The sequence below is a fragment of the Peromyscus leucopus genome, chromosome 14, assembly GCF_004664715.2.
Source record: "Peromyscus leucopus breed LL Stock chromosome 14, UCI_PerLeu_2.1, whole genome shotgun sequence".
NCBI classification, from domain to species: domain Eukaryota; kingdom Metazoa; phylum Chordata; class Mammalia; order Rodentia; family Cricetidae; genus Peromyscus; species Peromyscus leucopus.
The window spans coordinates 15,681,795-15,694,810 of record NC_051075.1 but is presented as its reverse complement, the minus strand read 5'-3'; the positions used below and the strand labels follow the sequence as shown (position 1 = coordinate 15,694,810).

Genomic DNA, 13,016 nt, shown 5'->3' with positions numbered 1-13,016 from the left:
GAAGAGAGTGGGTTAGTAAGTAAACCGGGAAGCCAGAAACTGTACAGGGAACAAACAAGAAGCCACAGACCAAGGATCCCTTCAAAAGGAAAGGGATGACAGAGCCAGCTCTCTATCCTCACATGGATGCAAGACCAGGAAGTGACCGCGAGTCCAGGGATCTGTCTTCAACTGGATTAGAAGTCGAGAGGACCGGCCAGAGAGTCAGAAGGGTTCAGCCTTTGGAGAACTGTGTGATCAGGTAACAGCAGTTGAAAACAAACGTGTTATGTTCAAGTAATACCTAGCCTGGAGTTTATTCAGTTAAGAAGACACTTCAACAATTATGAGTAAAAGAGACAAAAACTTTTATGTAAAAAGATAAAATGAAATTACAAAAGTACAAGAACACAATTTGGTAATTGTTGGAGATAAAGTCTCAAAATTAAGACTGTAATGTATAAGTCAGTCAGTTTTAGTCCATGGTCCCTAAGATATCCAACTAACTGTTTGGAGCTAAAGACAAGTATCTAAAGATGTATATAATCTATTTACTTATCACATATTTAGCCCTTATCTCTTAAGGTAATCATATATCCCTTAATTTATAATTTCTTTTTTTATTATACTTTCTTAATATTCAGTATTAAAGTAAAATAAGTTATCAGTGTCCAAAAAAGTAACTTAAGAATTAAAGAATTTTCAAAAACTTCCAAACCTCATATTGATCTTCATTTAAACTTCTATCTAATTATAATGTTGTATGCTAAAGCTATCATAACAATTCTTAACAACAGTTAAGAATATAAGGAATACAACCATAGAACCCTAAAATCTGGAGGAAAATAAAGGAAGTCTTTTGCCATCTTGGATGTGGAAGTAAAATCCCCAATCTATCCCTACGAACATGAACAATAAGAGAAAAAAAAATAGATGAGTTGATTTCATCAGAAATTAAGTACTTGGGCTGGGAAGAGGCTCTGTGCATAGCCAGATGTGGTAACACATATCTGTAATCCCAGAGCTCCTTCAGGGAAAGCCAAGACAGACGTTTCCCAAAAGACCACAGACCAGCTATCCTGGTATGCAGCTGCAGGCAGCAGGCGATTCTGTCTCAAACAAGATGGAAGGTGAGGACTGACACTCAGGGTTACCCCCTGAATGCACGTGTGCCATGGCATGTGCACCTCCAAAGTCATAAGAACCCACACACAAAGATGAAAAAAATAAAACTCGTGTGCATAAAAGAAATTATCATCATATAAAAAGATAGTCGTTAGGATGGGAAAAATACAATTTTGGAAGAACTACAAAATCTCCATAACATGAGATAACTCACAAATCATGCAAAGAAATGAAAATTTACAAATGGACAATAAAAACTTGAAAGATGCCCAACAGCGCTGGAAAAATGCCAGTTGAACTACAGTGAGCTCTGCCCATCCATTTATGTAGATTTTAATTATAAAAATGAAGACTAAATGTTGTCTAAGAGGGGGAAAATTTGAGCCCTCTTACACTAATAGTTGTATGGTTTTAGAAAACCACTTAGCAATTCTTCAAAAGGACTAAATATATAATTACATATTATCCAGAAATTCTGCTCCTTTGTATATACACAGAAGTATCAGAAATAGACATCTAAGAAGACACATAGTCACTAATGTTCACTGCAGCGTTTTTGCAGTATTCAAAAGATGGAAACAAGGGGTCCACGAGATCTTATGAAATAAAAGTGTATGCTCTCTGTATGTAATAAAGTATTATACAGCTACAAAAAGGAATAAAGTTCGATATATGTAACATCATGAATAAACATTGAAAGAAGCATACTTTCCCCTAACCTTACTCTCCTAGGCTGGGGAAATCATGAATAGAGTTTTAGTGTCATTATTATTACTATTGTTGTTGTTAATATTGTTGTTATTATTATTATTATACTCTGTAGGTGAGGTAGTTGCATGCCACAGAGCAGCTTTGCAAGTCAGATGATAATTTCATGGAGTTGGTTCTCCATACACCTTCCGTAGATTCCAGGGATCTAGTTCAAGTCCACCAGGCTTGTGAGAGAGTACCTATACCCACTGAGCCATTTGCTAGCTCTGACCCTTTTTATTTTTAACTTTGGACATAAAATTTTGAAATTCATTTTATGTCCTCATGCCTTTGCCTAAGTTCTTTTTACTAAGAGCCTTTTTATGAACATAGAGATAATTTATAACTTACTGTAGTTTATTTTTTAATCATTCCCCAAATTTCATTTTCACATATATTGGCTGATCTTACAAATCCAAAAAGGTTTATTGATTTTATAATGAAGATTTAAAAACTACCTTATAAGTCAATCATATGTGTTTTTCACTTTAGAGATATCATTCAGCCTAGATACTATAGTCATTTCTTAGAAGATAGTTTGGGGTATCTGTAGTTGATCAGACACTGTTCTAAGTAACACAAGTGTGATGATAAACATGACAAGTATGCTTTTTATAACTTTTTAGCCCATTTCTGCCCCCAAATAGTCTCCACAGCATTTCCCTCCTTCTGATCTTCATGCTGTGTGCTTTGCTTGTTTTGTGTATAGTACCTGTGATGAACACTCTGAACATGATGAGGCAATGAGAGATATGGCCATCACGGTGTCTTCAGCCTCCAGTGTAGTGTTTGAGTGGTAAGGACTCAGTGAATGTTTATCAAATGAGAGTACAAATCAGAAACTAGAACCCAGAAAAATTCAACTTAATTTTTTTTTGGTTAAAAGGTTGGCATATAACATCCCTTTTCTATTTATTTGCACACTGCCTTTTAAAATGAACATGTTCAAAATTTTCAGGACTTTAACAATACACTCAACTTTGTATTTCCATCTGTATGGATATGGTGATTTCTACCAATGTGAAGACATTGATAAAGATACAAATGTCATTATACATCACCTTTAAATAATGTTGTGGTTGCTTTTTGTTGACTTCACACAAACCTAGACATACCTGGGAAGAGGGAATCTCAATTGAGGAATTGTGTTAATTTTTTTTTTTAAACAGTGAAATAGTCAACTGTTTCAAACGCCAATGACCGGACAAAGAGTGGTGATGTGAAGAGTTGGTTTGTCCAAATACAGCTGCAATGGATGATTTGATTGGAGTTGGAGGAAAAGTACTAATTGAGTAGATCTGGAGAGATGTTGAGGTTTAAGGTTGGGTGTAAAGGAACTGGAGAATATACAGAATTCCTTCAAGGATCCTGAATTAGGAAGGTGCTTTTTATCTAACCTAGTGCTGTAACCACAACGGTTCAAATTAAAAATGATCCTTTGATGCTACATAAATGCATACTTCTTATCATTGCTTCAGTTATCCTTCACATAAAGTTATTTAAATTTGGAACCAATCAAATTTTATTTTGTATTTGATCATAATATCTTTAAATCAAGTCTTTTTTATATAGAAACTAATATTTCATTTGCTAATGAAACTGGATGAATTGTCCATAAATATGCTTTACATCCCTGATGGAATTTTTCTTCCTTTTGGTATAATCAATTTCTCAGTTTTCAGGGCTCTCTGTAACTATAATGTAAGACTGTTTTGTTACGTTTATTTCCAACTGTTTGGGGGGTATGCATTTCTCAAGGGAGCTGTATTTTGTCCTGTGTCACAGCAGTGTATGGTTCTAGATTTCTCATCATGCTAATATTGACACCTGAAACCAAGTGGAGACGCTGATGTTTCCATGTACATTTTCCCATTAACCTTTCATTCAGTTTTCCCCAATTTGTCATTTTTGCCTGTTACAGTTTATTAAATTTACAGAAATGTCTTCTTCCAATTATGTTAATATCTTTAACCACTGAAATGATCTAAAAGGAAAAGCACAGTGTATCTAGAGGAAGTCCATCTTAAACAGGAGTGTGTGCTGGGTAAAAAGGAATGCTACCCAGTGCACATGGGATGGAATCCCTGGGAGCTATTCTAAGTACCTTGCCGAAAATTACAAGAGCACAGAGAATATATTTTACTGCATTTCTGTGAAGAATTTGCTGTGAGTCTGCATGAGAATTGTACCTTCTTTTAGAAATGCATTTTTCTATTATTGTTACTGCCTTTGAAATAAAAACATTAAGCCATTTCCAGCATCACTTTTGCCCTTTATCAAGGGGCCTTCTTGTTATCGATACATACTTTGAAATTTCTCTCTTCACAAATTTGTGACATGAAAATAGCAGGGAAAGCTGTTTGGAAAGGGAAGAGGAAGTGGGAAGTTGTAAGGAAGGACAGGAAAGGTGGTCAGCTCCGTGGCCACTGTGAAGTCCGTCACCATGCAGTGACTGCACTCCCATCTCATGCCGTGTGGGTTGGAAGTGATGGTGTCCTGCACACCTGTGTTCTGCATTATGTAGGATGGGTGTGCATTTTCCTGTAGCTGATTCTTAGCTTTGTTGAACACTGTTGCAGAGAATAGTAAATGCTGCCATTACGCAAATAAAATGATAAATATCTGGCAGTTCAGCTTAGACACTAATGGAGTCTAAAAGCCTTTAAAATGACAAAACGCGGCAACTTTTATGATTTATAGGCTCATTTGTGTTACACAGTTTGGTCATATGCTTGACAGTATCCCCCCCCCCTTTTTTTAACTCTCTCCTAAAAAATTATGGTTTTGTGTTACCTGAGTGAAAAGCCATTAGAATTAAGGAGTGGAATATAACAGAGTCTCAGCTAAGTGTCCCAGTGTTGTGCACAGTTTCCTTTGGGCTCGCCCTGTTTGCATGGTCGTGAGGGAAAGGGAGTGATTCAACCAATCCCCAGTGCATATACTGTGACAGTGGCCCTAGGAACTGCCCTCAGAATGCCTCATACCTGCTGTTGTGTAACACTGTTTTCAGACAGTCGTACTTTTTTACAGATCAGGTTTCCATTTATTTTCTGTGAGTCTACACAGTCTGAAGAACACTGGTTGCTGTGGTCAGACATGTAGTATGTTAAATCAAAATTTTAAGAATAACATGGATTACACGGTGTTTAGTTACGTAGTGTCAGGCTTCTTTCTTTGGAAGTCATCATTTAAGCTAGCCTGTTTTGGCATCCACAGAGCGCTCTGTGGTGTCTGTGAAAGCAGTGATGTAATCTGATCTGTGTTCTGTGTGGTCTGAGAACCTGAAGAACATTTTACATTAGCTGCATTGATCGGGAATCCTTTCTAGTCATTTACTAGACAATTAATACAGTCTTGTAAAGTGTCCCCTGGGTGTCTGTATAAACTTGATCGTTTTCCCCAGGACCAAAAGATGCATCAAGATAGAAAGAGTAACTTAAGCTGATTAATAGGAAACAGGAAAATGTATATCCACAGATCACATTATATTCCTGTCAACCTAAAAAATAAACCATGCTTGCTCTCTTGAAATTTCTCTGACACTGAAGAAACATATTTCCACAAATTCAAATTTCCATTGATAAAGATATGAAAATACAATTTAGATATACTTCTATAATTTATAGTCTTAGTTCAGTGTCCTGTGATCCATATCTGTCTCTAAAGAATGACGGACATCTTTTGCATCACTCTTTAAAGCTGCTTTAACTCTTTGTGATTTTTTTTTTTTTTAGCTTTAGCAGTTTTACAATTTTGCATGTACACAGTGGATTGAGTTTTGAAATGCTGGCACCAGTGGGAACTGTAGTGCATAGATGAAAAAGCTCGGAAGGCAGATGCAGAGATCCACAGCCAAGCACTGGGCAGAGCTTCGGGAGTCAGCTGCAGAGAGGGAGGAGGGATTACATGAGCAAGGGGGTCAAGATCATAACAGGGAAACCCACAGAGACAGCTGACCTGAGCTCAGGGGAGCTCACAGACTCTGGACTGACAACTAGGGAGCCTGCATGGGAACAGCCTAGGCCCTCTGCATGTGGGTGACAGCTTGGTCTGTTGGGCCTCTAGCGGTGGGACCAGGATCTGTCCCTGGCACATAAGCTGGCTTTTTGGAACCTATTCCCTATAGTGGGATGCCTCGCTCAGGCTTGATGCAGGGGGGATGGGCCTTATGCTTTCTGAGAAATGGATTGGGGGCAGGAGAGGGTAGAGGAGAGGAGGGAGAGGAAACTGTTGTTGGTATGTAAAATAAATAAATACATTAAAAAAAAAGAAAAGAAAAAGCTCAGAATGTACTTATTTCTGATTTGTAAACCATGTGCTGGTTTGGATCACTGAAGAAATGGCTATGTAATTGGTTTGTAAGTCAAGCCTTCTGCAGTCAGCCTCCGAATAGTATGATAAACTAATCATGTGTTATCATTACCTTAAGGCATGTCCATAGACTTCCTATATTGTATCATGGACCATCTAAATCCTGTTTATATATTCCTGATATTTTGTATTTTATTTAAAATACATCATCAATAAAATTGATATCCATTCTTGTATTCAAAAAAGTTTGATGATTTACTCATAAAAAATGAACTCCTTAAGAGATATTTTCATTGATTCTGAACTGTTACCAGCTTGTAGCCCTAAGGCCTTTTATGAGTACTGCATTAGTATTTATCTCCATGAATGAGTGATGTGCTCTGATCTCTGGACATTGGTTCTTCTGGAACCCAAATGCTTGTTTTGAGAATACAAGAAAAGAATGAATTCTCAAAAAATTTTAATGAAGAAGATGTGTTGATTACTTTAATTTCAATGGCATATTAGAACTTCAGAGCCATGTATGTTACGATATTTTGTTAACATTACCTTTCTTTTTTTTTTTTTTTTTTAGCTCCAGAACATTACCTTTCTTTTTCATAATGTTTCACTGTAAAATGAGGAGTGTTTTCTGAAAACGAGTCTTCTGTCTGCAGGTACTACTGAGAGGGTGTGCTTGATCCAGGGGACAGTCGAAGCTCTGAATGCAGTTCATGGATTCATTGCGGAAAAAATCCGAGAAATGCCCCAAAATGTGGCCAAGACAGAACCAGTCAGCATCCTACAACCTCAGACCACCGTTAATCCTGACCGCATCAAACAAGTGAGTGTTCAGTTGGGAAATCAGAGAGGAATACCCACAGTGCAGTATGAGTTCCTTTCAGAGGAAGCAGTTTAGTAGTAGCAGAAAAAGGCTTAAATTTATCTAAAGTTGTCATTTAGTTTTTGAAGAATTTTGGATCCTTTGATTGGCAAATCCAAATATCAATCAATTGAATTATACATTTATTAGTGATAGACAAAGAGGCACTGATGTGACTCTTTATGATTGTTTTTTACAAATATGGAGGCAGGGATTTTATTAATTTATGGAACTCTATTCTGTTTAAAATATAACACTTCTTAAATAAATTATAAAAAATCAAAATGAAATTTATATCTTCAACATTTCCAATGCCCAACTTTAGTGGCATTTGTAGTTCTCAGTATAGGTATTGCATATAGACTCCTGCTTTGTTAATTTGTCTTGTTTAACATTTTATCAACACATATGTATAAGTCAATTTGTACAGCTAGTGTTCCTTGTTTAAGTCCTTTGTTATCAGTCAGCTATTACATTTTGTATCACATGTGTAGTGCTTATATATCTGTTAAACAGACCCAATGTCACATTTTAATGTATGGAATTTTCTGTAAAGAAAATTTTTCATGACAAAAAATAATGTGAATTTTTAAGACTCAGTAATGCTTGAGATGATGTAGGGAAATGACGTTGCTTGATGTTAAATAAGGTGGATTCTTTTACCATAAATATTTTATGTTCATAATTATTGTCTACTTTGGCCTTTTATTTAGCCACTCAATTTGTGACTTATTTTATTATCAACAGATTGTGATTTTAGAATAAATGTATTATTCATAAATTAACAGAAAATTTATTTTCATTGTAATAAATTTGAAATATAGTTCAAAGTTCTATTAATTTCATGTTTCTGAATTGAAAATATATAAACCAGTGCTATGAATCTATCATAATCTTATTGATGTATAAATATAATACTAATCATATATCAACTTTAAATTTATAATTAGATAATATATCCTCAAATTATAGACTAATATTCAACTATCTATTAATAATCTATTTTTAAAAACACTTCCTTGTTTAAACCATGATAAAGATCACTTACAAGATTTTCTATCAGTGTTGAATAGTTGTTATTCCCAAACTGTAAGGGAGTATATCTCTATAAACATGTAACAACATCTACATGCCTTAAAACTATACATACTAGAATTTTTTTATTCATAATCATTTAGTAGTATGAAGTGCTTGTTTCATCCATGCTAGGTAAATATAAAGTAGTCCAAATACTGTAAACTTGACAGTGATATAGGGACTTCATCAGATTGGAAAACAAGATGTCTAGATGGCAGACATCCAGGTTAAAATCATGTGGGGCTAGAAATGTCCTGAATGAGCACTGAAGTATCTGGTCTCTTTACATTTTGCCTTAATTCAGCCCATACTTCTCCCTTTTCTCCTGTAACTTCTATGAAAACATTCAAACATTCAGGTGGCCACATTGATATTTCTTTTTAAATAGACATAAAATTATACCTTGAATGGTATAAAACCCTATCCAGAACAGTAATGTGAGATTTATTTTAACATTTATTTAGCAACAAATACTGAGTACCATCATATAGTAGTCTGAATCATTATTAAAGTTTCATTTTTAGCTATGGCTATATGAGATTGACAGGCTGTCATGTATGCAGGACCAGTGTAGACTGATGACTGCCACCAGAATTTTAAAGCATTTGGTTGAGTTTTGCTTGCCTTGTTCAACTGCTAATTATATTTAAGATAAGTTTTAAGTGTTAATATTGATTTATCCAGTTTTTTATACTCACATTCATTTATATGTCTTGATATTCATAGAATTTAAAAAATTATGGTTAAACTCTACATTTTCATGTAATCAGCAATGTGAATAACAGTAAATCATTACAAGGGTACAGGAGACGAGCGCTCAGGATGCTGAGGCAGCATATTTAACAAACATTATCTGAACAATGTAGAAACTATGCCAAGTTTCTTAATATTTGCAGGAGGAGCGTGGTTTTGACCTACAGAGATGCATCTTCTTATGCTCGACATTGCAGTATTGCAGTCCTTTAACTTTTTACATATCTAGTTTGCCAATTTAATGTTTCTTACCAATGACCAAAGTAGTTGTCAAGTATATAAATTTCAGTGGCTATGATTTCTCAAGAAATGATGCCACTTACACACTGTAAAATAAGTATTTGTAAAATAAGTTCTTTTGTCACAGAATAGATAAACGTGGCTTTCTTGATGTTTAAAAGTTTACATTTTAATCCACAGAATCTGAAGATGTCTTCCTGAGACCTTGCTCAGAACAAGTGATCCAACATTTGTTTTTGCTGTAGGATTCAGTCCCCAAAATAATTTCTTTTCAAATATTAATTATGAATATTCCTCTATGGAAGATTACTTACAGAATAAAGTTGGAGTTAAGAAAATGCTGGAGCTAAATATCTACCTTACAGAATAAAATTGGAGTTAAGAAAATACTGGAGTTAAATATCTATCTTTTCCATATAAACAGATTCAAGTGAAAAATGAAATTATGAATTTTGTTTAGTGTTTCCATTATTACCCTGGTTGGTTGGTTGGGGTTGGCAATTTTAAGCTTTTATTATTTTCAAATTTTAAGGTATAATTTATACTTAAAATCAGAAGTCAAATGTATTTCTCAGAAAGTGAGATTTTAAAAGTGCTGACTTCTCATCATCTGTTATGTTTTCTTATAAATTATGTCCTGCATTGTGTTCTAAGATACAGTTTACCAACTAAGTACATTTTATGAGCTCTAATACTCTATCCAAATGTACCTATCCTTCTTGGCTGGTGGCATCAGACAAGTGTAGTTTCTCATGTTCTGCATGCTCATTTCAAAAGGCCCCCTGCAGGACAGCGATGAACTCTACTTCAATGCCTGAAATCCAACCTCAGCTAATAGTTGTAGGTAATTCAGGACCCTTTTTAAAGCCAAGCTTTAAATGTGCAAGGAAAAATGAAGGTAGGGTAACATAAAGAATTTTCTTATACTTAAAAATACCAAGAATTTTTTTAAGTCTGACCAGAATTTTAGTTTTTTGATGTTTGCAAAAATAACATTCATCAATTTTTGAACATCATTTATTCAAATATAAATATATTAAAAAACTTTAATGGTAAAATATAGGAAATTATACCCCTTGCACTTCATACTAGTTTGTTTTGTGATACTTCTTAAGCTATGAAAGCATATTTATATTCCAGAGGTGAAGAATTAACAGTGTGTACCATAGACCTCAGAAGATTCTAGTTAGGAAAGGAAGATGGAGAAAAGTTTACTTTAGAAGGGTGAACTATGACGCAATTGGAGAAGGCTGTCACAGCCCTTGAATACTAACAGGACTGGCTGATTTGGAATATCTATGCTAATGTTTAGAGAAAATTAATGTTAGTTAAGTAGGGTGAGGATAGATAAGCAAGACCTTGTGTGTTTGGCAGAAAGATATTATAGATGACAAGCTCATTCCTCATTTTCTGAAAGAGTTCCTTTAATTCATCTTAAAGATTATTAAAAAGTGAGGGCATCTTTTCATTTTACTTTTCTTTGTGCATAAAACAAACCAGATTTTGAGGGTTTATCCAGGCATTGTTATTGGTGGGAAAATAAATATGAATGGACCAATAGACTAATGTTAATGTTGTAAGACAGACACAATGTTCATCAAAAATGACAAGCTAATGGGACAGTTGCTGTTTAAATATTTTGTTCTTAAGGACTAGTATACAGGAATTATTTAATAGAACACTACAAACTTGGGGAGGTGGTTATGGAATAATGTTATTCACTACTTGGCAGATGAGCATGAAGAGAACAGCTGAGACCTGCTGTTTTTGCTTTCCTTATAAATATTAGTTGTTCTTAACAACTGGCTGTTACAGATTTTTTGAAGAAAAGCTGCATTTATTCTAGAGTTTGTTTGTGGTAATAATCTCTGAACCAGCAAAACTCACATTTTAACATGAGTTCATCATAAAGTTGTTAAAACTTTTTAGCTCTTAATTTCTCAAAACTTAGTTATATCAGTAGATTACTAAGTGTGTAGTATTAAAAATCTTCATTTTTTTTAAATGACTGTATATTTCAAAAAGTATGCTGTTTTAGGCAGAAGCACATAAATCTCTTTGAGTTCAAGGCCAAGCATGGTATACATACTAAGTTCTAGGCCAGCCAAGGCTGTATAATGAGACCCTGTCTCAAAAAAGAATCATGTTTCTATAAAACAATTCACCTTATAGTATCTATAGAGAAAGTAGGGCTCAAGTTACTGGGTCTTTCCTGATCACTACTTGAAATGGATTAGAAATAGATTAGAAAAATGTGTGCTTTATACATGCTATACATTAAAAATTTATTCATATATTGATGTTACATGGATATTCAATTAATTACATATTCATGATGTATGTTATTGAGTAGCATTTCATAATCACAATGTTAATAACTACATCCAAATTTGATATAAATATTTTACTTATAAAATAGTAAAGAAAAATCACTGAACATTTATATTTTATTTTGAAACACTTTACATGGATTTGTTATCCATATCTGTGGACTTTAGTACAATTTTCTCAATTATTCCATTGACCTAATTAATACGGAGCTTTAAATTAAAGGCATTGTTTTAATACATTCATATTTATCTGTTTATTTGGGGCAATTTTCCTTCTAGAATTTGAAAAAGCAACTGAAATGAAAACTGCTTAGAATATTATTACTATTGCTAATTCTAAAGTGAGGATTCACTTATGCATCAATGGACCTGTGTGAGTGGTAGCTGGGAAAATGGTTCCAACTTTCTGCCGTTACTACATAGACATCTCACCCTAGAAAAGGCACTAACTCTTGGCTGTGACGTTGCAGTCCATTCAACCCTCCAAAGTGCACACTTGAGTAATTCTCACCTGTGTGAAATATTAAGATGTAGCTTCTTATCTAATCATCAAGCTTCATGATAAAACCTTAAGTTATTTAAAGCACATTAATATAATTCACAAGTTTAAATTACTTATTTTATTCATAGAAGGAAGGGAGAGCAACCAAATTAGTATGGAGAATTTTGATGAATATGAGTTGTATCAATTATTAAAAGATATTCAGAATATATGAAAATCATAAATTATAGCAATAAAATTTTGACAGATCACCTGAATCTAAGTTATTACAGGTTCTGAGCCACATCATGTTACCACTTTTTACATTTTCACAATTTAAGTACCCACTTAGGATTTGTATCTGGAACAAGATGATATTATCCAGTAATCAGATTGATTTTATTCTGATGAGCGTGGACATCTGGGTTTGGTATGACATGAACTTCTATTGGAAGAAAGGGACCCAAGATTTGACATCTGTCTAGTCATAAACTTGGACTGAGTGTTGGACTTAGTTAGTGCAGAACAGATGTTTAGATGTGTGTGACTCCTCCAGTAATTCCATGTCATTTAGCTAGGTTGAGAAAATGAAGCCTGTAATGTTGAATTCATACAGCCTATGGTAGTGTGACATTATTAACAGTGTCTCAGTATATCATTGTACAGAAAAAAAATACATGTTAAAGTGACCTTTACTGGTGGAAAATAATGTTTCTCTAGAAAATTGACAAGAATTAATTACAAAGTGCCTAAATAGAAAAATAAAAGATGAGAAATTTTGAAAGCCTTTAGAAGGCTCTACCCCTGACTCAGTACCATTTTCTATTCTTTGTGTTCCTCAAAAAAAATTCTTGGCTTGATACCACACTAGGTCAACTATACTTCTCCAATTGTTTTAGGTTTTAAGAAAGAAAATTTTCTAAGGAAAAGACTTGATGAAACATAGCCTAATGGTGCAAGTAGTCTTACTGTGTTATTGGAAGTCAGTGAGTGGACACAGAGCCTTCAAATTTATCATCACTTTTACTCTTAACTGCTTTATATAAATCGGAAGTACTGATACCTCAAATACAGATATATGACCACAAACACTTTTATTTACTTTTCC

General features: G+C 34.2%; 1 protein-coding gene across 8 annotated transcripts in view; it reads left to right on the top strand.

The window, feature by feature from the left end:
* The window catches only part of Nova1 (NOVA alternative splicing regulator 1), a 123,032-nt gene that overhangs the window by 94,735 nt on the left and 15,281 nt on the right, over nucleotides 1-13,016 (top strand). For all 8 annotated transcript variants that reach the window (XM_028882704.2, XM_028882703.2, XM_028882710.1 and 5 more), the window contains one exon: nucleotides 6,822-6,988. In XM_028882704.2, the coding sequence (XP_028738537.1) occupies nucleotides 6,822-6,988 (167 nt within the window). The remainder of the gene's footprint in view (nucleotides 1-6,821; nucleotides 6,989-13,016) is intronic.